This window comes from Archocentrus centrarchus, chromosome 20, assembly GCF_007364275.1.
Source record: "Archocentrus centrarchus isolate MPI-CPG fArcCen1 chromosome 20, fArcCen1, whole genome shotgun sequence".
In the NCBI taxonomy this organism is placed as follows: Eukaryota; Metazoa; Chordata; class Actinopteri; order Cichliformes; family Cichlidae; genus Archocentrus; species Archocentrus centrarchus.
Window position 1 is genome coordinate 27,717,566 of NC_044365.1, and position 22,783 is coordinate 27,740,348.

Sequence of the window (22,783 nt, forward strand, 5' to 3'; positions counted from 1 at the left end):
CTTTGGCGGCTTTGGTGCAAAAATCCCGAAAGAAGACTGATGAAAAGCGAATGAAGCGACCGCGTCACATCTTTGATTTATGTGTTATGGCAGCCAACGACAATCATCACACCGCTCCACCTGAGCTCTGCAACTTACATTGAAGGCAGGTTTTTCTTCTTCATCTTCATCTTGCTGCAGAAGTTTCCTCACAGCCAGAGCTCTGTCAGAACCTCAAGAAGTGGGCTTCATTCCAATTCATTAAAGGTAAATTATTTCCAAAGTCTGCACTAAATCACAGCACTCCATTTCTGTTTTAATATGCATTACTCTTCACTTTTTCCATTAGATATTGGCTCGTTATATCAGCTTCTGTCAGCATCCTTGCTTGCGCGCGCACGCACGCACGCACGCACGCACGCACACACACACACACACACACACACACACAAAGTTTAGTGAAAGCCTATGTTTATACAGGTTGGTAAAAGTAAAAGCTGTTATTTACCATCCTGTGCCTTGAACTGCATTTATTGCTGCTGCACTGTTTGCTGTGATTTGTAATGCTGCTTTCTTTCCTTCTAAAGCTTTCCTTTTATTATTTGGATTTGGGGGGAAAAGTTGTAAAATTGATTTCTTTAATCCATGCTTAATCCAAACTAGTCATCCCCAGCCTGCCAGCTTACCCTCACTGAACCCCATTAGCTTACCTGTGGCAGTGCACCAGACTAAGTGTCTGCAAGCCAATGCACTGTCCTCACCAAGTTCAATATTGACCCAAGTTACAGTATTCAGCAAATTTGATACAGAACACCAACTCCCCCCCCCCCTCTCTCTCCTTCAGGGTCCTTGTCATCTGACTTTGCAGACAAAGTGTGCCTGTGTTGGCACAAAATATTTTCCACCCTATTTGAGTTTGTTGCTATCACCAGCATTTGCAAGGATGAGGCTCGTATCCCTGCACTGGCTGAGAGGCGTGCCCTTGGTCCTGCTGCTCCAGACGACGACTTCCATGGTGATGCTTCCAAACTCCACAGGTTGGGAGCAGATTTTGGACAAGTATCTGGACGAGGACGGCGACTGGCGGGAGGCCAAACAGAGGGGGAAGAGGGCCATTACTGACAACGATGCTCAGCTCATCCTGGACCTTCACAACAAGCTCAGAGGCCAAGTTTACCCTCCCGCTTCCAACATGGAGTACATGGTAGGTGGAGATGTTGTCTGTGCATCTTTGGTGATTTACAGTTCATGCAGTTTATGTGTATTTTCACCCTATTCTGAACTCTTGCACATTTGTGGCCCATATAGCTTAGTGAAATGATCTAGTCACCAGACTGCCTGGCATTTGTCCCACTTGGCGCACACTTACAAGCATGCCAGCATCTAAGTACCTTCACGCATGAACCCAAACACAAAGACAAACACACACTTAACTTTGTACCCATGTGACTGTGGTTATTTTGCCAGAAGAGAAGAATTCCACCGCCATGCCAATGATCACATTTCTCCAATGTTTTTTTTTTGTTTTACTCATGCTAAGAGAATTGTTTGACTTTATCCGTTGGCCATCACGTGTATGTAGAGTGCCAGATCACTTTTCACCGTGCAATTAGCACCAGAGCACGGCACCAGGGCTTGTTTTACCAGCTGTCCCCCCCTTTTTTGACTGAACACACACGGGGATACCACACCTTCCAAAAGTTAGTGATCTACAGACCTGGAAATTTTTCAGACGCACTACATGTGTAGGCAAAGCTTGACCACTACAGTGTGTTGCCACCAACAATACTTAAAAGGCTAAAAATCAATGCAATGTGCAGAAAGTAATGAGATTTTATCATCCTTTCATCCACGCTTAAAGAGCTGCAGAACAAAAGGCTGTATTATTCTGTGGTAAAGGCAAATAAACAGTTCCTGCTGGGGGCAATTGCTGGACTGTGTAATTGTATAATTGAGAGGTTAGACTTGAGGACCTCTAGTGTATGTGTGTATGTGTATGTGTTGCAAGTAGGTGTGTGTGTGTGTGTGTGTGAGAGACACTCAGTCTGGCAGGCTCCTGGTTAAGGCCCACGCTAGTGGAGAAATGCTGAGCCAGCAGCACACAGCTCTTTTCTACTGTCTCCCGTTACACTTGGCTGTTTTTTTCTTAGCTCCAGGGGCACCCAGGGGTGAAATATGGAGAGGGGAGCAACAAGAGGATGTGAGGTGAAGGAGAATGAAAGTTAGTGTTACGGGCCCCAGGGATGGTGCCACCATAACAAAAATGAAATCCCTGCAAATACAGGTAACATTCAGAAGCAATGAAGACGCAGTGCACTCGGTTTGCCTTCCAGATTGCATCTGTTTAGCGGGCGGAAATTCACCCCCCTAAAGCAACCGGGGTGCATCTTCCCTGGAATCAACAGTTCCACCTGAGGTGTTGCTCCAATTTTACTGTCCTTCTGTATAGTCCATGTTGCCCAATAAATCAGCACAAATATTGGTCATGTTTCCCAAAAATATTTTGAGTCTTTGTCGCTGGAAATCACAGGTAAGCAAATTAAATAAATGAAATTAACAGATTAACACAAAAGTGGCCATACATTTTGGGTGTGCCACACGCTCCCCAACAAACAAAAGTGGCTCCTGACACTTGCTGTTAATAGTCCAAATTCCTTTTACCTCTTGAACCAGGTTTCAACTCCTATATGATACATATAAACACACATTACAAATTTATAACAGTATCGCATGAACAAAACCTGTCAGATGTCTTTCTCGACCTTAACAACAGTGGATACAATGATTAATTGGTGAGTAGGTGACAGGTATGGTGTGAGTGGGTTGGACTGAATACCAGTAAGATTGTGGGTACTGGCACATGTGAAATATCGGCTGTACTCCTATGGAGCCAACAACCAAACGTGGCTGATAAGTTGGCTGACCAAGGGAAGAGTAGGTCAGCATCTGGCCAGGTCGCCTCTCCCGTGTAGATCTCCTTGGCTGAGGCTGGAAGTCTGGTTGACACTCTTGAGTATTTCCCCTTGAGTTGTTTGTCTGAAGCACCTGCTGTGCTTCGTCAAGTTGGGGCTCCTCAGCAGAGAGCAAAATCTCATTTTCCTTCTCTTGCTCTATCTCTCCTACGTTCACGCTTTCAGACTCAGATTCCACAGGGGTGTGCTCCTCCAATAGATCTCCATGTGTCTCAATGGTACTCTGTAGCCTGCTTGTGGTATCCTGCCCATACATGTCCAAATTGGCCTGCACTTGTTCTCTTGGTACCCGTAGCCAGTAACGGGGTGCCTCCCCATCCATCTCGGAATCACTTGTGTCACTGTTCTGTCTTTGTTCGACAGTTTCCAGGGGTGGATTTGACCTTCCTTTCCTCTTTTGAGGCTTATCAAGCATGGCAGACTCAGTTAGGTCTATTGGCAGATCATTCACTTGGAGTAACAAGTTTCTATGGAGGGTACGAGTGGGGTGACCCTTCTTCTCAGGACTGACTTTATAGACTGGGTTATCCCCAACCTGCTCCCTGACAATGTAAATGGCTTTCTCCCAGTATGGTTTCAGTTTGCATGGACCTCCCCTTTCTGAAAGGTTGCGAACAAGAACCCTGTCCCCGGGCTGCAGAGTCACACCTCTGTTCCGTTTGTCATAATAGCGCTTTCCTTTTGCACTTGAATGTTGGCTGTTGGTGCTGGCTATCTTGTATGCCTCAATCATTTTCTCTTTCCATCTTTTTGCATATTCACTTTGAGTGCATGTCTCATCCTCAGCTACCAATCCAAAGAGAACGTCAATAGGCAGACGTGGATGGCGGCCATACAGAAGGTAATATGGAGAGAACCCTGTTGACTCATGTTTGGTGCAGTTATATGCATGAACGACGTAAGCCAGGTGATCTTTCCAGTTTTCTCTCTCTTTCTCACCCAGTGTCCTGAGCATCTGTAGCAGAGTTCGATTGAATCTTTCTGCGGGGTTGCCCTGAGGATGGTATGGGGAAGTTCTGGAATGATTTACACCAGACAGCTGTCTGAGTGTCTTGAACAACTCATTCTCGAACTCCCGGCCCTGATCATGATGGAGCTTAGCTGGGTACCCAAATCGCAGGATGAAATCACTGAAGATTCGGTCTGCAGCTGTCTTTCCAGCCTTGTTTCTGGTGGGATACGCCTGTGCAAATCTGGTGAAGTGGTCGACTACAACCAATATGTATTCGTACCCACCTCGGCTGGTCTCAAGGTGCAGGAAGTCAATGCACACAAGCTCTAGGGGTGAGCTTGATGTAAGGCTTCCCATGGGTGCTTTGTCAGGCAATGTTGGCTTTTTTTGCTTTATGCAGCGACATCTTCTGGTGATGTATTCCTCAACCTCTCTTTTCATAAAAGGCCAATAAAAGCGGTCTCTTACTAGGCCAAGGACTCTTTCCACCCCAACATGTCCCATACTGTCATGCAGGTGTGAGAGGATAGTTGGCTTGTAGATGGCAGGCAGGACAAACTGTCGTCGCCCGGGAGTCTTCCTATAAAGAAGGCCGTCCTCCACCTGCAACCTGCTCCATTCCCGTGTCAGTTTTCTTGTGGGCTTGTCAAGTGTCCTACGTACCTCATCAGTTAGTTCTCTGTTTTTCTCCTTTAACTCTAAGATTTTACCTATTACAGGATCTTTATGCTGTTCCTTTGCAAGTTCTTTGTGACTGATTACTGAAAGTGGCTCTATGTTTGAGTGTATTTGTTTTTGTGACGTGATATTGAGGGCTGCTACCCAAGCTACATCCCCTTGTTTGGCTGTCCTAGTTCCCTCCCAAGTGGCACACACTACTTCTTCTGATAGTCTTTCTGAGCACTGACCCATAAAGACATTGATATCAAGTGGACAGCGAGAAAGGGTGTCTGCATCAATGTTCTGTTTGCCGGGCCGATACCTAATTTCAAAGTGGAAATCAGCAAGCTGCCCCACCCAGCGATGTCCCACGGCATTGAGCTTGGCCGTACTCATAACGTAAGTGAGGGGGTTGTTATCTGTGAATACAATGAAGTGGGGTGCATAGTACAAGTAATCTACAAACTTGTCACATATGGCCCACTTCAAGGCCAAGAACTCCAGTTTCCCACTGTGGAGGTGGTAATTCTGTTCAGCTGGAGTCAGGGTACGGGACCCATAACCTATCACCCTCATCTTACCATCCTGGTTTTGGTATAGTACTGCCCCGAGGCCCTGTTGAGAGGCATCTGTGTGCAGTATGAACGGGTGGTCAAAGTCTGGGTAGGCCAGCACCGGTGGGTTTGTTAGAATATCTATGAGGTGCTCCAGAACCTCTTGGTGCTGGTCATCCCATTCTACTAAAGTCCGTGAAGGAAGCTGAGGCCCCTTCATTTTCCCTCTTTTGGCTTGGTCAGCGGTGGACTAGGTTTTGTCTGGAGTAGTCCATAGAGTGGCCTGGCTATACGGGAAAAGTCCTGTACATAAGCGCGGTAATAACTCAGAAAACCCAGCAGTCGCCTGACATCACCTACTGTTTGTGGGGTTTTCTGCTTCAGTGCCTGTACAGCTTCAAGATCTTTTGGGTCTACCCTCACCCCATCTGCAGACACCAGGCGGCCAACATACCTGACCTCCTTGCGGAGTAGCTCACATTTCTCAGGCCTGAGTTTAACCCCATGTTGTTTCAGAGCTTGGAGTACACGCCGCAGGACCTCAACATGCTCCTCAAAAGACCTGGAGAAACAGAGTACATCATCCAAATACGGGATGCAGCACTCATCTCTGAGTGTATCCAGCATTTCCTCCATACTTCTTTGGAAGGCTGCTGGCGCGTTAGACAGGCCAAAAGGGATCCTAACCCATTCATACAAACCCCATGGGGTTGTGAATGCAGTCAGATGTCTGGACCCCTCAGCGATGAAGCCCTGGTGGTAAGCTTTGCCCTGGTCTAAGATGGAAAACCATCTATAGCCCCCCAGTGAGTCAATCAGGTCCTGGATGCGGGGAAGAGGGTGCCGATCTGGCACAGTCTTTTTGTTGAGGAGCCTGTAATCAATGCAGAGGCGCAATGATCCATCTTTCTTCCTCACACAAACAATAGGTGCAGCATATGGTGAGTGTGATTTAATAATCCAGCCTTTCACCAGCAGCTCCTGGATATACTCTTTGACTTCCCTATACAATGGCTTTGGGATTGACGCATAAGCCTTTTGGACAGGGGTTTCGTCTCTGAGTCTAACTGACATCTGGAGAGAGGGAATACAGCCAATGTCACTGCTGTCCCGAGCAAATACAGTTGACTCCTCATAAAGTACTTTCTCAACTATTTCTCGTTGGTCTGAACTGAGGTGACTGAGGTCAACCGGTGGTTGCCACAGGTCATTAGGGGGAGTGCTAGGGGAAGCAACATTAACTTCAGCTGTTACTACACCGGCTGGTGATGGCCTCCCACATTGCACATTCTGCTTGCCTAGTTCGAGAATCTTGACTACATGCTGGATGGAGCCAAGTTGAGACCTTTTTGGCAGGATGATTTCCTGCTTAGTGTGGTTAGAGATTGGCACTTTAACAAATGGTTGCCGGCTATCACTGATTTCTAGTAGACCCTCTCCAACACTAAGCTGTTCGAGGATGGAACTCTCTTCCGGTGGTTCATACAGGACCACAGGATTGGAAATGTCAAAGGTAGGTGGTACTTTACATCGCACACGCACCGTTTTACCAGGTGGGAGATTGATATTTTCCCTACCTACTCGAATGGCAGCCATACTGTAATTTGGCTCTTTCTGAACACTGATGAAGTTGACCATGGCCCTAGCCTGCTCTTCCTCTACTCCTAGGGCTTTGCTGAGGAGGCTAAGGATCATAGTTTGTGCGTCTGCATCAGTTTGCTGGTTATTTACCATCCCCTGGAGAACATTGGCTCCCAGTAGTGGCTGGGGAAGCGGGATCTGGCTAACAAGGAAGGGGACTTCCATTGTGAGGTTGGGGTCAACATTCCCTGGGAGATTGACTGCTAGCTCCACCCACCCATCATATGGGATGGACTGGCCATTTGCTGCACACAAGTCAAAGCGTTCCCCAGGCTCCAGGAGCTCTTGGAGAGGCCTTACTGCATTTTGAGGGATGAATGCCTCCTTCCAGGCTCTATCAATGATGCTTACTTGTGAACCAGTATCAAATAGTACTGAGACAGCAAAGCCATTGAGAAAACAATTAATCAGACTCTTTCTACCAATTAGTGGCACTGTGCGCACTGTACTGTTACTAGCAGCTTGTGTCTTAAGAGGGCATGAATGTCTTGTTTTTTTGCTATGTTTCTTTCCATTCCGATGTCTCTGTTTGTGGGTGGCCATTACTGAGCGGGACTGAGACTGTGGAATGGCCTCTGTCTGTCCCTCAACAGAGACCGACTCCCGTTTCCCGACTGTTTGGGTCTTTTCAGACAGCCAACTGCTCTATGCCCAGGGTCCCCACACAAAAAACAGTGGTTACAGTTCTCTGAGCCTTGCTGCATGCAGTTGGTGCAGCTGAATATTTTACCTCTCCTCACAACAGAGGGCTGACTTGGTGGAGGAGTGGGTGCTTGGTGAGCAAGAGGCTGGGTGGTATGCAACTTGTCTTGGTCTGCTGTTTGGGTAGGTACAGCTTTTGAGTGGGTTGCTGTCTGTTGGCCCATTAGAGTTGCGACCATGTTAGCTAAAGCCTCTACTTGTACACTGAGCTGCTGTATCATCTCACTACCACCCTGGTCTACGGTCCCCTCTCTTTCTTCCACTTGGATACTGTGTGCATGTGTTGTTTTTTGACGGGGAGCATGGCCTAGCCTACGCTGATGTTCATTTTCATCACTCATCATTTTTGTAACCTGGCTGAGAATCTCCTCATCGGTGACTTCGCTGTTTGAGAGAAGCGGTCTCAGCTGTTGTCTGATGTCAGTGTGCTTTGCGCACAAACCCTGATAGATGCTGTGAAGAAATACTCCCTGAATAGTCCTGCGGTCATAGCGAATGTCTGTACTGGCCTGTTTTGACTGGAAAAGGATCTTCTGTTTGAGCCCAATCATACGGTACAGAAACTGTTGGGGGGTTTCTTGGTCATTCTGTTTTGCACACATTAGTTCTTGGAACAATTCAGTACTGGCCTTTTCGCCCAAGTGTGATCGGAGGAAGCTCTTGATTTCACTGATGGTGATTTCCTCTTTGTTGATGAGCATGTCCTTGAAGACACCTGGCTTCACTATCCTCAGTACACCTCGGATTACCTCAGCATCTGTAAAACCCTCTCTGATTCCTTCATCAATCTGTTTGCACATGCTGCTGTAAGTTATGTCAGAGTTGTGGTCCCCAATCTGTCCACCGTGTACCTTAAATTCCCTCCGCTGGAGGTAAGAGAGGTCCTTTATGGAAACCATCCTCTCACTGGCTACATGTGATGGAGTATGACATAATGTAGCACGTGATGCTGTGTCATGTGTACTGTGCACCTCACTGGGTTGTGGGTTACTCCAAGTTCCAAACTGCTGTGGCTGCTTACCCAGCTCACCTCGTGTGATTCTAGCCTGGGTTAAGCTTTGATTGGTGTTGGGTGTCTGTGCACCAAAGTCAGTGTGCTGTAGAGCATCAGTAACTGGTGGTGACTGATGGGAGGCAGCATGTGTGAGTGTGGTGCACTCTACTGTCTTAGCGGGTACATTAACATTGTCCTGTGACTGTGCAACCTTATGCACTATGTTAAGCAAATCACGATTTTCAATTATGCTGCACAACATATCATTTAACGCTAGCAGCTGACTCATTCCTTCATCTTCAGATTGTAACAAGGCATCAGACTGCATATATTTAATAATGCATTCCACACAACCTTCTTCATCAGTGGGTTCTAACTCATCACCTGGATAGTCAGTTGCAATGTCTCTTGCTAGCTGGTAGGCTTCCCCACCTGAAAGCCTATACAGGTTCTTTTTGATGCTCCAAACCAGCTCCTTGCGTGCTGTTGACATGATGTGCTTCCACTGGTGAGACACAGCAGTGCAGTTCCCTTGGCAGAACGAAGATCCTCGCCTGAATCTTGGCTTCCCCTCACGGACACTCACCAGCTGTCGTCTTGGCTACAGCAACGTCACCTCGCGTTGGCCTGATGGTTCTGATATCTCTGGACCCTCTTCCGTCGACGAGTCTATTGGAAGTGGATCCCGGACGAGCCCCCACAATTTGTTACGGGCCCCAGGGATGGTGCCACCATAACAAAAATGAAATCCCTGCAAATACAGGTAACATTCAGAAGCAATGAAGACGCAGTGCACTCGGTTTGCCTTCCAGATTGCATCTGTTTAGCGGGCGGAAATTCACCCCCCTAAAGCAACCGGGGTGCATCTTCCCTGGAATCAACAGTTCCACCTGAGGTGTTGCTCCAATTTTACTGTCCTTCTGTATAGTCCATGTTGCCCAATAAATCAGCACAAATATTGGTCATGTTTCCCAAAAATATTTTGAGTCTTTGTCGCTGGAAATCACAGGTAAGCAAATTAAATAAATGAAATTAACAGATTAACACAAAAGTGGCCATACATTTTGGGTGTGCCACATTAGCAAGAAATGCAAGATGAATTGAAATAGAGGTGTAAAAATGATAAAAAGAGCTTTGTAAATAGGAAGAGGAGGCAGTGTGAGACAGATGGAGGGAGGGAGAGCATCGCAAAACAGGTGTCACAGTAACTGAAGTGAAGATGAAGAGATGAGAAAAGAGGAAATGAGCAAAAAAAAAAGGACTCAGAAGGGGCACACAGTAAGGAGAAACAGTGGCTTGCAAGAATAGGTACCGAAATCTCGTGCAGTTTTGTAGATGTCATTATATTTCAGGCAAAAGCTGTTCAGGTCACATGTAGAGTAGGTTTTTGGTCATTTTTAGCACTTTATTTTAAAAAGGGCTCTATATTTCTCAGATTTTCCTTTGGTCTGTGTTGAACTGCTGTCACCTTTCAGAAACCTCACAGCTTCACTGTACTGGAAGACTTCATAGACATGCTCTCCTGCTCTCCTGATACACTCAGGCATTCAGACACACACTTACACACATATATACACACACAGACATCCGCACACATAACCATTTGCCCATCAGCTCTGTTATTGTCTGCCATTGTATTAAACCACAACCCGAGTGACCCTCTGTGGCAATCATGACAGAGACTCAGAGATAACATCAATTCAAATCCCCCTCTTTCCTCCCCCTTCATTGGCTTCTTTTTCTTGCCCTCTCTCTCTGCTTCCCTTTCCCTTATCCCTGTGGCTCCGTTCCCATTCTGTCATTATCCAACACAGAGGCCCCAAAAATTCCCCGGATAAGCATTCACACTCTGTAGCGGCCCACAAAGCTTCAGTAGGAGGACCGCGTTTCTGCCTCTCACTCAAACGTTGACCCACAGGTATAAACAGAGACGTGTCAGTGTTTGAAGTCCTGTAAGACAAACAAATGGCATCCTGGGAGAAAGAGCCCCACCTGCCTTGATGTTTAACTTGGCTCTGTCGGTCTGCGCTCAGGTCTGAGGTGACATTGATGTTAGCAATGTATGATAAAGTTCTATTGATATTTTTCCTGGCCCGGATGAATCAGAGCTCTGCTGCCAAGTGTCAAGCATTTTAAATTATTGTTGCTTAACGTGGCCAATTTGTGTCAAAACCTGTGAAGCACAATAAGAAAACAATAAAACAGCAGGATAATAAATTTGCACTGAGCTAAATTCATCCAAGTTATTTATCTATGGCAACATAGACAAGACAACTTTTCTTGTGCAGGAGGGTTCAGAAGTCATACACCAGTTCAGAGATGGAAGGAAGGTGCAGCGGGTCGGGGGATCGGGCGCATCTAGTGGCATCTAGTGGCTTCCATGCAGCAGCAGCTGGATACAGTGATTTTAACCCCTCTGAATTACTTATAGCAGATCCACTCCACACTGGAGGTTACTTTCCTGCAAAGCCTAAAGTACAAAAAAAAAAAGCACAAAATAGCAACAAAAAAACCCAAAAAAACCATACACTCTTGGGCCCTCATCTGCACTGGCTGTATCTCATGCATGTATAGCATAAACAGCAGAAAACAAGTGGTATCCCTGTGGAAGTCCAGTGCACACACAGGATTTGCTTAACTTCAATCTATAAGATTGAAACATTGTGAACATTGCTCTTCCAAAAACAACTATAAATGGGTTAAAATAGCACCTTCTATAAAAGCACTTAGTTGTAAAGAGAAGAAAAAAACACTATGATCATGGTCTCCAGTGACACCAGTTTGTGATCGAGATGGACAGGTTTACACCCATGGAGACAGAAACAGTATCCCCTTGACCCAGTGGTCATTAGCTGTACAGATTGTCTTTGGGATGCCTTGCCTTGAAAATACTTTCCGATTCCCTTTTTTGAAACGGAGCCGATACGCTCGCTGGCGCATCAGGGTAGCGCTCCTTTAAACCACCTGTTCAGAGGACATTTCTTTTGGATTTAGGGGGTCATCTAAGTGCTCTTTTATCCTCTAGACAATGCCATGAGCTAAGGCCAACATTCCCCTACACTTACTCAAAACAGCTTGGCCTTCCATCCATTCCTGACTCATCAGCCTTTTTTAAAAAGTCTGTAGAACCCCTGAAAGCCATCCTTCACCGTCTCTCCGAGCACCTGTCATGCATTTTGAGCTACAGTTTGGCCAGCTGAAAATGACCTTTGTTGAAACTGCTTCCTGTCACTTGGTTCATATGCAAAACACTGGCTGCACAATTTATTCTGCAATTTTGCAAATGCGATTTTCTGATCCTGCAATGATTTGCTTCGCTGTGTTGGTCAAACCATGAACTTGTTATAACACAATAATAGGGAGATAATGGCGTTTGCTTAGTGACAACATTCAAACAGTGATCAGCCCCAGAAACTTTTATATGAGCTGGTGCGAGCTAGAATTCACTGCATGAATAATTGCACACCATCTCGAGCTGCATATATTGCTGTGGGAGTCCAAAGCTCTCAGAATACTTGCTTAATATAATGCCAAGATTATAAATATTGCTCTTCCTCCAAATGCTTACTGTGAATGGGTTGCAGTTGCACATTTCATAAATAGTTTGGGGAATGTCATCATAAAACTTTTCGGATCATTGACTCCAATGACTACTCAGTAATGTGTGATAGAATAGGTAACATCATGGGTATAAAAATGAGCAAAGACATTTACAAAAAGTGGAGATGCACATTGTTCCTATAATTTCTGTTATTATTTTCCCCCGTGTTGATTATTGTTGCTATACTTTTTGTAGCTTAAGTTAAAGATGCATCCCTTTGTTCTCACCAAATCCTATCACCTCTTCTGCCCCCCCCCCCCCCCAGCTTTGCTTTCCCAGTTCCCATATCTTTTCCCTGCTTTTCAGTATTATTCAGCATGCACCATTGATTATGAGAAGGAAAACCCATACTTGCAAAGGAAGTAGCCCTCTGGGCCTTTGGAATGGAACCAGATGAAAAAAAAAAACTGCCACAAATGAAGTGTTAAGCGAAATAAACAATGCAGTGTGCACAGTGCTGAAAGACTTAAGCAGAGAAGGTTGTTTTTCTTTACGGCCCCGCGGAGCTGCGGTCAAAGTGGGTGGTGGGCGGGGTGGCTCGTGGTTACAAGGCCTCCCCTGCTGGGCGAACTGTGCAAACAGCAGCGGCTTGACAAGCCAGCTGTACTCTGTACAGACCCAACAGCTGAAAAATATGTGTCTTGGTCAACACTTTCTGAACCTGCTTTCACTGCAGCTTTTCAGGACAGCGGAATGAGTTTCTCAGCTGGGTGGAGCCGCTAATTTTATTATTATTTAGGATGTGTTTCGAGAGCATCACACATGATGCCTTTGTGATACAAACTGTAATCCGCAATGTTCCCCTCCAAGAGCTCCAAGAAGCCGCAGGCAGAATTTGGTCTTTTCAGGCTGGAAGCCTGTTGTAGTTGCGGTCACAGTAAAATGTTTTAAGACACAACCACCAATTTAGGGTCAAAAAGCATTGAACTGACCACACTCAAGTACAGAATTTCTTGTGTGCTGCGGTTTGCAGATCATTTTGCAGTTAGCACTGCATGTTATATTTCAGTCTGCCTATCAGAGCAATTTTTGCACAAGGAGGTCATTCTTTGGGAAGAATCAAAGGGAAATATTTGCAGACAGAAATCAGATTGGAGTTGACTGGCCTCCATTAGGAATCTTCTAATGCTGACGATGATCAGGCTTAAAAAGCTTCAGTGTGTTCCAGCGTTGTTAGCTATTATCCTGCCAAAAAGGGACACAAAACAGATAAGGCAATACCGACGTTTATTTGCAGCCCACTGCAGACAGAGGTCATGTCTGAGCAGAGATAGGGTTTCAGGTAAACAAATTCGCATTCCTCTTTTAGCCCTGGCTCTGTCAGTCAACATCTGACCTTATTGTACAAGAACGACCACAGGCAACCGCAGAAGAGGTTGCTGTAACTCTGTATCCCTCCATTCAGGGGGAGAATTTTTATGTGTTTGTTCAGTTATGTGTCCTTCCTGCAAGGCTTGGTTTTAAAATCTGACATTCCACTCTGCAGTCTAACGTTGGGGGTCGTCGATTTTAACAAATGTGTCCATTTAGCACTCGAATGGGAAGAAACAGCTGAAGAAACTGCTCAGAGTTCATTTGCAGCACTGCCAGACATCCTGTTGTTGAGTAGGTGTGCGCAGCAGTTGTTTCTCGTGGGACTGAAAGTGGGTGACGGACATTGGAGGTGGAGGTGGTGGTGGAAGCGGGGAGGAGTTATTTTAGTATGGTTAGAGGATGAGATTTCACTGAGGGTAAGATGAATTCCAGGCCCCAATGTGTGAAATGCGAATATTTCTGACACCTTCGCTCGTATACTAATACATGCACTCACACCCACTAACGCACATCAACTAATTGACTTTCCGGCAGAAACCTGTTATATAAGTCATCCCACACTGAAGCTGAAAGTAAACCGACATACAGCGTCCTTCAAAGGAAGTACAGCTGGTGTTATTCTAACATTTTTATGGTAGAATGTAGGTCAGCAGGGAGGAAGGACACTCTTTGCATTTCCAGAAAACCCCAGAATGGGAATACGATCCCTTAGTATCCAACCAGAGCTAAACTTGACTGAGAGGGCAACTCACAGAGAGGGAAAGTGAAACAAAAGCTTGCATCCAGCCATCTCACCAGAGGCATATGGAAGGTATTACTTAAGAAAAAAAAAAAAAACAGCCTTAGCATTTTTTTGAATAACACCCAACCTCCAGGAAAAGTCAGCCGAGTAGAAGTAGGAACGCTTTACAGCAGCTCTTACTCTCTTCCATAACACATAATGAGTAATGCTTATTCATTACTTGTTGAAATAGCATGCCGTCTCACCTCATATTACTGACCACGGAGCAAAACCTGAGCATGGATTCTCTAACCTTCTATACCCTTGTATTATATGCATTTTATTACCACTTTGTCACAATTGTAATCCAAGAAACCCTCTACTTATTTCTCTATGTCATCTTGTGCAGGTATGGGACACAGAGTTGGAACGTACTGCAGAGGAGTGGGCAGAGACGTGTGTCTGGGAGCATGGTCCTGCTGGCTTGCTGCCACAGATTGGACAGAATCTGGGGGCACACTGGGGAAGGTAAAAAAATCTGTTAGTATAGACAGTTTATGCATGGAGGCTTTTATGCTGTCAAACACTGAAATTACTGAACTGTTAATACAAGGCAGGATGGATCCATGTTTTCATGTTGTTTACACCAAATTCTGACCCTATTGTCCAAATGCTGCAGCAGACATCAAGACTCATCAGACCAGGCAACATTTTTCCAACCTTCTATTGTCCGGTATTGGTGAACCCATGAGAATTGTAGCTTCAGTTTCCTCTTCTTAGCTTGCAGGAGAGGCACTTTGTGCGGTTTGCTGCTATAGCACATCTGCTTCGAGTTTTGATGTGTTGTACCTACATCGATGCTCGTCTGCACATCTTGGTTGTAAGCAGTGGCTATTTGAGTTACTTTTTCTTTCTATCAGCTCAAAGCATCAACCTCTGACATCAACAAGGTATTTTCAACCAGAGAACTGGATATTTTCTCTTTTTTCAGACCATTCTCTGTAAACCCTAGAGATGGTTGTGTGGGAAAATCCCAGTAGATCAGCAGTTTCTGTCCAGTACCAACAACCACACCACCTTCAAAGTCACATAAATCATCTTTCATCCCCATTCAGATGCTCAGTTTGAACTTCAGTAGGTCGTCTTAACCATGTATACATGCATAAATGCATTAAGCTCCTGCCATGCTTATAAGATATTTGTGTTAACGAGCACTTGAGTATTTGGACCTAATAAAACGGCCAGTGAATGTACATTATATTATCCATAACTGGCATTTACTCACTGCGAGTGAGCCATCAAAAATACAGTGGGGCACATATGCAAGTGGACTCGCACTTAACACAAATTTCTTTGCTCCTTTATTCACTCAGTCCCCTGCAGCGCTCCTGAAGACACCACTGGTTCACACAAGAGACGCTTGTTCTACATCTAATCATATCACCCCACAGTCGAGATGTCTGCTTGATTCTAATCAGATTAACTGGCAACACCTGGTGCCAGATCAGTGTCCTTGGTTACTGAGCACAAATGTCGATTTTCAGTTAGAGCACTTTGTTTGTCAGTGGATGCTAACTATATGTGATACTACATGGGTTTGTTAAGTGTGCTTACCTGAGAGTTTTTGAGTGAAAACAAATCAAGCACTTCTTATCTCTCAGCCACGTTTACCATTTGTGATGTTTTGCAAAACAAACCAGAAAAACATGTACATATGCATTATCATTTAAAAATATATAAAAACTCTATTGTTATACAGTATATTACAAGACTTGAAAGACTGTCATGAGATCTTGCAGTGAGCTTAATGCCAACGCCCACACCAACACAACCATAAGACAAAAGAAATGTTGCTCAGAACATTATAATCATAGATATGCTTACTGATCTCTCCAGGTATCGTCCACCCACATCCCACGTTCAGGCTTGGTACGATGAAGTGAAAGACTACTCCTTCCCTTACCCTCAAGAGTGTAATCCTTACTGTCCCTTCAAGTGCTCTGGCCCAGTTTGCACACATTACACACAGGTAGCTATGGCTCATGACTTTTAGAAACGTTACAGATGTGCAATGAGAACATTTTTTTTAAGTCATCTTTTTCTCCTCTGTGCCGTCCTTTTCTTGTAGCTGGTCTGGGCTACCAGCAGTCGAATTGGCTGTGCAGTCAACTTGTGTTACAACATGAACGTGTGGGGGCAGATTTGGGCCAAGGCCGTCTATCTTGTCTGCAACTATTCACCAAAGTAAGCACAAATGTTGTGTAGTAACTATAGTCTCGAGCCATTTTGATGTGACATCACAAAAAATGTTTCCACCTACATTTGAAGTTACTGGTCGCCTGTGTCCAGTAATTTTTGCTTGATGTGTCACCTGCACAGGGGAAACTGGTGGGGCCATGCACCTTACAAACATGGGACCCCATGCTCTGCTTGTCCTCCCAGCTATGGAGGAGGATGCAAGGACAACCTCTGCTACAGAGGTAAGAATAAGCGACAGCGAGACACAGAAGCTGATGGAAAAAGTGGATTATCATGCCTTGTTTTCTGTTTTAAGCTGAAGGTGACAATGCAAGGCAAGAGGAAAGAGAAGAGAACAACTTTATTGAACCGGATGTCTCCCGTACCACAAATCCCCGGTCCCGGGCCTCCAGGCCTGAGCCTCCCAGTTTCCCTGCCCCAGCCCCCACACAGCCCCCCACAGAGGACCTGCAGAAGAATGAAATGGTCAACACACAGCAGATGTGTAAGCTGCCATTTGACTGTTTATTTTGGATCTAGTTTCATCTCAAAATGGGGAGGTGTACAATATGGTTTTAGGTCCGGGAGGGGCAGAGAGTGGAAGCAGAGGACAATATGTGCTGTAAAGAAAAAGAAACCACAGCTTTTCAAAATTGGATCAGAAGCAAAGAACTTGAGAATAGCTGCTTGCTTAGTATTGAGCTAGTGATCCTGGATAATAAGTGCAAAAAATAAACCTTGACCTTTAATATTTTTCTTGCAATTTATCTTAAATTGCTTTGATGTTGCATAGTCTTTATTTGTCATCTCCCTGATTAATCCTGACACTTTCTGAGCTCTACTCAATATCGCAAGTCACTCTTTGGAGCAGGGAGGGGAGGCCTATTTTAGCATGATCCCCTGAGTGTGTGTTTGTTTTTGGCTTGCTGAGAAGGGTTGAGGGGTGAGAGGGGCTTGCTGTGGTTTTTTAAATGGCTTCCTCTCCGCAGCACATGAGACACATCCTCAAGTACCGCTGACCACCCTGAGCCTGAATTCTTGTCTTTTATTCTTGAAGCATCACAACGGCGTCTCCACTGGATTTCACGCAACTCAGTCTTTTAGAAACTAGTCATCTGCATCAGAGCCGCTAGTTCACACGTCTTGTTTCCTGCAGGAGAACTCAAAGACCTCTGTGTTTATGTGTTTCAGCCCAGCTAGTGACCTGCGACACTAAGCTTCGGGATCAGTGCAAAGGAACAACATGCAATAGGTACAGTGAAGATGAAGCATGAAAAGGATGCAGTGCAGAATGCGTATTTCATATTCACATGGTTGCTTTTGCATTGATGTACAGATATGAGTGTCCAGCTGGATGCCTAGATGCTACGGGAAAAGTAGTCGGGACAGTGTACTATGAAATGGTGAGTGCACACATGGCCGGTCTCTGAGGGAAGATTAAAAAAAGATTTGGACACTAAAGTGTTTTTTTCATGAGGTAGCGATATGAAGCATTGTGCACAAGATATAATGATCACATTCTTTTGAGCTCTAACTCTCTAGGGCCAGGCCATTTTTGTGTTGACAGTGTTGTGTACTTTGAGCATAGTTCACATCACTTATTTAGCAATATTCCTTACTAATACAATATAAATAGTGTCAATATAATGTGTCATTTTTGCAGCAATCAAGTGTGTGCAGAGCCGGTCTACATGCTGGTGTTATAGATAATGATGGAGGATGGATGGATGTAACAAGGCAAGGAAGAAAGGACTTTTTCATCAAGTCTTACAAGAATGGAGTCCAGTCACTTGGGTGAGGCAACAATACATTTATATCAAAGATAACTGATAGTTATGTTGACTAAACGTCATGAAAGTAAATAGAAATAACATCTGATGTCGCTGTGTGCATTTTCCTTTTGACAGAAAATATCAAAGTGCGAACTCTTTCATAGTTTCCAGAGTGACAGGTTAGTCTGGCGGCATCACACTGCGCATATAGATATGCTCTAATTTATTTAATTTATTTTCAGTTTCTCTTTATGACCTTTGCTGAAAGTCACTGTTTCTTTCTTACAGTTAAAGCCATCACTTGTGAAACCACAGTTGTGCAACTGTGTCCATATGAAAAGCCTGTAAGACATTGTCCAAGGTATGCACCTCCCTATATCTCACATTCTCTCTCTTGGTCAATGCTGCCTAGCTTTACATCTGCTTAATATCAAATTCTTCTTAGGATATACTGCCCGAGAAACTGTTTAGAAGAGAATCCTCACATATCCAGAGTAATCGGTACCAGAATATACTCTGATGTAAGTCCCTGTTTTCGAAGCTGAACTTGTCAGAAGCTAATTCACACTGCTTTGGGATGAACGTCTGAATGAACATTTCTGACATGTTTTCTTTCCTCTTGCATGCTCCTGCAGAAGTCCAGTATATGTCGGGCGGCAGTACATGCTGGAGTCATCAGGAACGATGTGGGTGGTTACATCGATGTGATGCCCATGGACAACCGGAAACACTACACAGCCTCATACCAGAATGGCATTTTCTCAGAGAGGTATCGGATGACTAATCTCACAATCTTATAAGGGGGGGAAAATAGTCTTATAAATACTATACATTTACAATAAAAGAAAAACAAAATAAATAATGCATAATGGTGTCCCAGCTCTGTTTTATTATTCCAATATAGATATATTGTTTGGGGGTTTACTGGTCCTATGTCAGCATTCAGCCTTAATACATGGCAGGAAAGTGAAGAGGTTAATGCACTTGCGGCCAGAGTGGAGCAGTAAGAAATCAATGCCTCTCAGGTATCCACTCTCCTCTCCTTGTGGACTAAATCGTTTCAAGATGCAGGCAGTTACATCTTGTATGCAGTGCACGTGGCAGCGTGATTTGCATTCTGGTAGTTTAAAATAATGAATTGCTTGGCAATTAGTGTACAGAAGAGGAGCGCATCCTCACGTAGTTCTAGCAGCGGTTTGTTTTCTGGTACTAGGTCAAAAAGGACAACCAGTGAACAAGGATTTAAAACTTAATATAGTGAAACAGATAAATTAAAACAACAACAAGGACACAAAGCAGTAATAAAAAGTTGAAGTGTGTGTGCTGAGGAAACAGGATCTTGTTAGCATTTATCACAAAGGGGATCAATACTGGGTGAAATTTTTGCTTGGGCCCAACAACAAAGTGGATGAACTAATGCAAATAAGGCCGAGGGAAGAAGCTGCAAAGAAGGAATGGATTTATGTGTAAAACACTTCCTCATTTGTTTTGCAGAAACTTAACTTTAACAAATTGTCAGGCTATGGATTACTTGTAACCTACATTAACCCGTGAACTGCATTCAATTGCTCTAATATGTTATATAGTGTAGAGAAAGAATGTGCAATCACTTAGATGCTGACTTGCTGCATTTGAACACATGCAAATCACTGAAATGTTATTGATCAGTGCAGTGAATATTTAGTAAATATATTACACCTGAAAAATAGCCAGTCTCACAGAAAAGATTAAAAATATGTAACACAGACAACAAATATCTTATTATAATGTATTCATCTCTGTCTGTCTGTTTGTTTCTTTGTCCATGAACCCCTCTTAAACCATCAGGAGTTGAGCAACCAAACTTGGCACACAGGTTTATCTTAGCCCCCGAAATATTCTTATCTATATCAGATATTATGACGTTACTATGTTGCCTAGCAACCACTGAGCAATAAGGTAAAATGATCTGTTTTAGCATTTATGCACCTGTAACACCTTATAAAAGCATGATTTCATTTTAATTTTATGACAGTAACATCTAATTTATATCTACAAAGGTTGAACTAGGCATAATGTATTATGCTACCATCACGTTGCCTGCCAATGGGCTAAAATGACCCATTTTTAGCATATAAAAAAACATATACCGCTTCTATTCTTCTTTTACTTTTCTCAGTATGATTAACTATATCAGTTTGCCAATAACACAAAAAGGCCAATCAATACTATGCAGAAGTTTTGTCTCTCCCTTCTAATTATGTAAACGCTGTTGACATGAGTTTTAATGTATTCACTTCTTTTTTTAGAATGTAATTTTTTCCTTTTCTGTTGGGAGCATCTTCTTCTTTTCTTTGGGTGTTTCTACCACACTCCTAGCTGCTATAGCTTGCTCCCTCCTGCTCTATGAGTTTTGGCAAACCAGTTGTTTTTGGATGACACAAATTAATTTCTACCTGAGCGCCAGCATGGGAATGTCATCACAGATGCTAGATTCAAAAGTCTGGTATACTGGAAAATACAGATCCATTTACATGGCTTTGATAGGTTTAATCAGCACTGTGTGAACTTGCTTGGCGAGAGCTTGAATCTAACAGCTGTTCATGTATATGTAACAGCTTCTCACTCCAGCTTGAACAATGCCATAGTCAAGGACAGCACTATGCATGAGATGAAACGCCTCAACTAGTTTGCAAATAGAGCACTTCATCGTCGACATAGGGGTGTACATCTGCTCATACTGCCCCAACAATTTTCATTTGTCTAATCCGACAAAGAGGGTTGAGAGTAGATTACCTTGCTCGGTGCCATGTGCTAACACAGAGTAGGAAACAAGAGACATCACTGGTTTTTACGGTGGCTGTTGGAATGTTAAGAAGCTTAAAGTGGGCGATAAAGTACTCACCCAATTCAAATCTATGCAGTGTGAGACTGTCCTCTGAATGCAGACGAATGAGCAGATGCGTGTCTCTGATGTAAAATTAGAGACTTTTGTTAATAAAATTTCTTGTAAGCCAGGGTATTGCTGTGCCACTAAGGTGAAAGCATGTGTTGAATTTATGCTGCACCACCTTGCAACAATATTAAGGCCACAGGTCCATACCAGCCACTCTTCAAAGTGACCCAGATATTGTGTAGTCTGTTCCAGTTTTTAAGAGAAATTAAATTGCACCTACTGTGGTCTGCAGTCTTTCCGTGGCCTGTGTAGAGGGGAGCCTTGCATGCACAGTCTCATTTATTCAAAGGCTTTTCCTCTTTTTTCATCTCCTCTCTCTTACCGTGCCCGTTGCCTCTCAATTTATCTTTGTCACTCTGCTAAGATGCCTGACGTCTGCCTATCATTTATCTGTCTCCCTTACTTTTACAACATGTCTGTCTTTGCTGGGTTACCACATGAAGCTCCCTGTGTTTGTGTATTATTGGGGGGGGGTATCTGTTTTCTCACTGAACTTCAGCCTCCGTCTGTTTGTGTCCTGTCTGTCATCAGAGCGTCAGACAACACACTACCTTGGACATTTCTCCACAAAACCAGTCAATCTGTTTGTGTGTGTCTGTCATCTAGGCTGGGACATGTTCTGTGTCTGACATGTGCAGCACCCAGACTCACTCTCCCTCTTGTCTCTCTCCTTCCCTGCAGCCTTCGAAACCCTCCCGGAGGGAAGGCGTTCCGGGTGTTCGCTGTGATTTGAGAGGCCCAGAGTGCGGCTTCACCAAACAAAAAAGCACACTTGTGCTGTTGAATAGGTGGTAATCAAGCCATGTTGTCAAATGACTGAAATGTTTCTGGCTTTGCTACACTTCACGGGTTAGAGGTTGTCACTATAGCAGCGTAAGCCCAGCAACAACAACAAAAAAAAACTTGACATGTACGCATTGAGAACCTGTCTTTGCTCGCTCTCGTGGAATGAGTTTTTTGTCAACTTTAACAGGAAATGTTAGAAACTGTAAATATTTCTGATTACTTTGCTGTACATATGTTAATATAGTATTACATTTTGTTTTGCCTTTTTAACAAATATCTATGTATGAATATTGATTATAGAAATTATTATATGACATTATAATGGCACTTCAGAAATAATATCATTTTTGTATTAAGTCTAACACATTTATTGGTGCTTTGGAGAGGTGTTTTGCTATATTTTGTACTTTTGGATTGGGGAAATTTGTCATGCATTTATTTTTATATGATTAGATGCTATATCAATATGACTGAAGAATGCTGCTATATGTTTTAAGTATTGTTATTGTGTTTACCTGTTTGATGGATTTTGTTTGTATTTTTTCAGAAAATGTGGTTCAGTTAAAACTGCCTGCAGGTCAGGAAGTATACTCATCTCTCAGAGTTTATCATTCTCTAAACACAACTTCCATGTACATGCCTTCATCATGCATTTCATTTTACCAGATGTCATTGTTCCAAAGAAAAGATTAAGTCTAATTAGTAATCATCTTTGACGCTGATAAACAGAAATAAAAATATGCTACGTTTTAAAAATGTCAAACAGTATGTGTACAGTATGCTTTCTTTAAAGCTGCAGTTGTTCCAGTGGGCGGGTAACTCAATTCTCATCTATGTTTTCCTTGTATGATATAGATTTTCCTACCTCGGCTTGTTAGGAAAAGTTCATTTTGCAATAAAAGGATAGAATGGCCACACATTTCTACTAGACATTTTGTTGTTCCATTTTAAGTCAGTTGAAG

At 43.8% G+C, this 22,783-nt stretch overlaps 1 protein-coding gene across 1 annotated transcript; it reads left to right on the forward strand.

Moving 5' to 3' along the window:
• LOC115799684 (cysteine-rich secretory protein LCCL domain-containing 1-like) lies at positions 1-22,573 on the forward strand. Its single transcript, XM_030756937.1, has 15 exons — positions 1-246; positions 824-1,183; positions 14,500-14,618; positions 15,987-16,119; positions 16,219-16,334; positions 16,470-16,570; positions 16,645-16,833; positions 17,520-17,580; positions 17,665-17,731; positions 17,992-18,122; positions 18,236-18,279; positions 18,389-18,461; positions 18,546-18,621; positions 18,736-18,869; positions 21,717-22,573. The coding sequence occupies exons 2-15, from the start codon at positions 923-925 to the stop codon at positions 21,766-21,768; spliced, it is 1,557 nt and encodes a 518-aa protein (XP_030612797.1). The 5' UTR covers positions 1-246; positions 824-922; the 3' UTR covers positions 21,769-22,573.
• The last annotated feature ends 210 nt before the right edge of the window (positions 22,574-22,783 follow it).